Source organism: Mya arenaria, chromosome 14 (assembly GCF_026914265.1).
Source record: "Mya arenaria isolate MELC-2E11 chromosome 14, ASM2691426v1".
Classification (NCBI taxonomy): domain Eukaryota; kingdom Metazoa; phylum Mollusca; class Bivalvia; order Myida; family Myidae; genus Mya; species Mya arenaria.
This window is the reverse complement of record NC_069135.1, coordinates 62,689,735-62,694,315: the sequence shown is the minus strand read 5'-3', so window position 1 is coordinate 62,694,315 and position 4,581 is coordinate 62,689,735. Positions and strand designations below refer to the sequence as shown.

The 4,581-nt window shown below is 36.5% G+C and overlaps 1 protein-coding gene across 1 annotated transcript; it reads left to right on the top strand.

The window, feature by feature from the left end:
* Positions 1-443: 443 nt before the first annotated feature.
* On the top strand, positions 444-1,577 carry LOC128216374 (uncharacterized). The gene is made up of 2 exons (XM_052922934.1): positions 444-647; positions 789-1,577. Exons 1-2 carry the CDS (start codon positions 444-446, stop codon positions 1,575-1,577), a joined length of 993 nt encoding a protein of 330 aa, XP_052778894.1.
* The last annotated feature ends 3,004 nt before the right edge of the window (positions 1,578-4,581 follow it).

Genomic DNA, 4,581 nt, shown 5'->3' with positions numbered 1-4,581 from the left:
TTATGTTAAAAAAGGACAACGATCTACATTGTGAACCCTGTTTAAATGATGGACAGAGACGTAATGTTGAAGGTTTTTGCATTGAGTGCAATGAATATGTGTGTAATTCATGTCTAGATGCGCACAGGAAACTACGTGTGTCGAAAGGTCACCATGTTAAAAGAGGAGAAGACATTCCAGGAACAAAGCAAAATAAACAAGCTCAGTATCCCGCTGAAAGCAACTGTCATGTTCACACTGACAATAAAATAACATCTTTTTGTAAATCACACCAGGAATTATGTTGTGACCAGTGTGTGATTCTGGGGCATAAAGTTTGCACTGATGTTAATGCCATTGGTGATTATTCCAAAGAATTCGTAAACAGCGAAGACTATAAGACGGCTGTTCAGATGCTGAAGAGTTTAGAATCCGCATACACCGCGAAAAGGAAATAGGCAAACATGAATCTTGAGGAAGTTGATCGTTATTACCACAAGGCAATGGAGACGTTTAAAGTTGAACTTGACAAAATCAAGATATCAGATATAAGAACGTTGAAGGCGGTAGTCTCTACATATGACAGTGTTCTAGGTCAGCTTGGTTCCTGGTTCGAAAGTATCGACACGTATAAAAACAACAAACAGGACAATGAACTCGCCATCCTGGTGTTGAAGTAAAAAAATGATGTGAATACCATCAAAGATAATATTCAAAGGTTATGTAGCGACGACAGTATTGTCAGATATAGTTTGGTACCAGATAAAACATCACTGCTTCGTCTAGTTAAGGCACCATTTCTTGATCAGACAATTACTATCAAGCATGAAAGGGACGGAAGCACATGTAAAATCACAGACATTGCGTTGTTACGAGATAACCTAGTCTTATTAGCGGACTACGGAAATTCAAAACTAAGGATATTCGATACTGGCAATTCTACTCTTGTTTCAAATGCCAAATTACAATATACGCCATGGCAGATGTCAGTTACAGAGCACGGTGAAGCATACGTGGCATATTATGGCCAACCTAAAATACTCCACCTGAAGTCTCCCGCGACAGACCTCACCACTTTTCGGGAGATAAACGTAAACGGCCAATGTTTTGCCGTAGAATGTTTCAACCAAACCTTGAAAGTTCAGTGTGTGTCTCCTGCCAAAAGTATAGAAGTAGATGAAGATGGAAAACAAGTCAGGGTTATCAACAATGACTTAAGTAAAGAAACTACAGAGAATGGAGAACAGTTTGTTACTAATCCGCTCTGGTCAACACAAGATCCCGCAACTGGTTCGATGTACGTATCATGTATCAGCACACATTCAATAACAGAAATCAAAAGTGACGGCAATGTTGAGCTATTTTTGAAAGCAGACAAGCTGAATACTCCTTATGGCCTGTGCATGGACATTGATGGTTCAATCATCGTGTGTAGCTACAGTAGCAAGGACGTGTTTAGGGTGAAGAGGAATGGAGACATACAGAGTGTGTTACCACAACCGCTAGACTTTAACCCTTGTACAGTGGCTTTTGATAAACGGACAAGGAAACTGTACGTTGGAGGACAGTCTGATACAATTTATGTGTTTCAAATCTAAATTCCAGTTACCATACTACAATAGAGATTTTCTCCGAATGCTGTAAATCCGACAGTGTACTTTCTAAGAAAACCCGCAATAGTGAATTTTAATTCGATGAACTGTTTGACAGTTGACTTAATTATATTTACGCTAATTTATTCATGACTTTTCAATTAGTGCGTTTGTTGTAACTTTACAGGACTGTTCTACATAGTAGACTGCCTTTGAGGTTCGTGTACAAACATTACTCGGCAACAGTTGTTGAAATATGAAAATCATGTTTAAAATGACGTAACATGTTATTAATTCAGTTTACGATGTATTGTTAATTTGCTTGCATCTTGACGTACATGTGGTGTGTTTGAAAGTAACCTAATTCACTTACATTATGTACCAATTAATATAACATAGTCGGATCGTTAATAGTTACTATGCAATATTTTTTCAAGATAAAGGTGATGCTCTGAAATAGGTCTGTATCCATGACCGTAAAAGCATGTATATATGTAAGTATGGGTATGTTCAACTTAAAGTATCCGATGTACACAATTAATAAGCTTCTCTTTTTATTGAGCTGTTTGAATTTATGTCAAATTTTGATTGGTGACCCCATCTAATTCTGGTAACATGTAAAAGGGTTTTACTTAATAATTACTAGTACATGCAATTTAAATGTATGATCAAAGATACATTACAGATAAAGTAATAACAGTTTGTATTTGTGTTATATATAATGCAAAGTTGCACCCAACGCATCTAACGCCAATTTATATATATAATGCGGCGTTAGATGTGAATATATTTTATATTGAAATATTCTCAGCTTATGTGAATTGCACAAGTTACAATAATAAACAACTAACTTAGTCTTTACTACCTTACTTATTTACTTACTAACACACTCACTTAGAAACTTCCTTACTTAAAAAATTGTATATATGTTTATATGTTAAGCGGGTACCCGCGTACAATAATAGTACCATATACTCGATCAACATAGCAATACCATCTATTGTTTGGTACCTTTTCAATGCTTTACGTCAGCCTTGTCGCCTGCTGCTTGAAGAGAAAAAATAAACTATTTACTCAGACTTTGTTTATATTATATGTCGTGTTTATTCTGCGGCGTAAAATGAGTATACAGCTGCCAGCGGTTAATAGACGGGTTTCAAAATGAACCTATACAACATGTACGTATAATTTAACAATATGAAACAATATGATAATGCATGTTTATAAACGATTATACCATTAAGAAAGACCGAGATCACCACTTAGGGAACACCAACGCTGGTAACTTGTATAGTCGAACAAGGGACATTTCTCAACAAACGTTTATTAAAGCGTTAAGGTTAAGAGTTGCTATGGCGATATTATAATTAGGCTTTTAGCAACACATCTACCATATTATATATATTAAACCTTATTAAGGCCAAGAGTTATGTCTTCACCCAGTGCCAATGCCATCGCCCAAATTATGGCTGATACAGCCTACATATGATCTGTGGTAGTGGTCTGCAAATTGTGTAGGCTTTAACCAACTATGTCCTGTGTTAAGACGGTCACATTCTGGGTCTAATTCTCTAATTATCATAACCTTTCTAAAGCTGCGAAATTTGTTAGCTTGGACCAATCAACATTGTTATCCAAGTTACTAGTTAAGTTATTTCTTTAAGCCTACTCCAAATTTTGGAAGCATTTCACCTTTTCAGAAAAATAACCAAAATAATATTCGCAGACAATTTCATTCAATCTGTGAAATAGTGTATTTTTAAGATATTTTAGCTTGAATTCATTTAATGTTTAAACACGTTGCATTTTAGATATTTTGAGGAATTCACCCCTGGCAAGTTATAAATTAAGTGTCCAGTCGGTGTTTAAAATCTGTGCAATATCTTGGTTCAAATCAATTACTAAGACCTATGCCTATACATATTTTAAGGTCAAATATGTCTGTTCTTAAATGATACTATCGTCGACATAACCAACAATCTTATGCAAGCCTACCAATATTCATTTCTGGCAAGTTTCAAATTAAGATATGTGTTATGGCTCCGTGCAGTTTCAAAACTATATAATAAAAATGTATTGACCAAATATGTGTAAACTGTTGTATCAAAATGGCTCATTTTTAAATAAGTATACCGCCTTCACCCAGCGTGTCTGCACTCATGGCAGCTGATACCAGAACTGAGTGGAGGGCATCATTTCCCCCGCCTCCTATCCCCACCCTCTCATAAACAAGCAAAGCCAGATCACTGTCCCCAGAAGTGAGCAGCCCCTCTCCTGAGGTGTGGTGCACTGTATCCCACCATCAACCTGGACCGGGATCCTCTAAGTGCCCCAGGATCAATTTCCTGCTCTGTCCATTCTGATTGGTCCTCGAACACAAAGTTACAGATATCGCACACTAGGGGTCGGGCTACGGTTGTGTGAACAGTTAATAGATGGTTTTGAAGACTGCGGGCTGTGTAAATGTGTCTCCGCACAGGTTACAAGAGTAGTCTGCCTTGAGTTGAGGTGCATTGCTTCGTGTCTCTTAAGGGAAGCTAAGAGTATTTAAAGTAAGCTCAAATAGTTACGGATAAATGCCTAGAACATCTTTTAATTAATGAACAATTGCTATCTTTCTTATTCTGTTAAATTTAAGTATACCTTGTAGAAAAGTATACAACAAATAGATATTCTAAGTAACTTATCAGCGCCATAATGCAGAAATCAAATATGACTCACATTTGCCTTAAACCGTCGGAGTTGTCTAACCTTGGTTAATGTTTAAAGGGATTCATTCGTGGTTTGCGAAATGCACGTTTTACAGTTTTTTTTTTTAAATTCAAAATTAATAAGTGTGTCAAGTCGTCAGGTGTGGTTAAAATAAAATACCGACAACTGGAACCCTTCAGCAAATGTTGTATAAGATCAAATATTGTCTTTTAAGTCAACTATTTTCAAAACCTTTGCTAACACCTTTCAGCAAAATGCTGTAGCACGAGTGGTTGACTGATATTATCACTCAATGCTT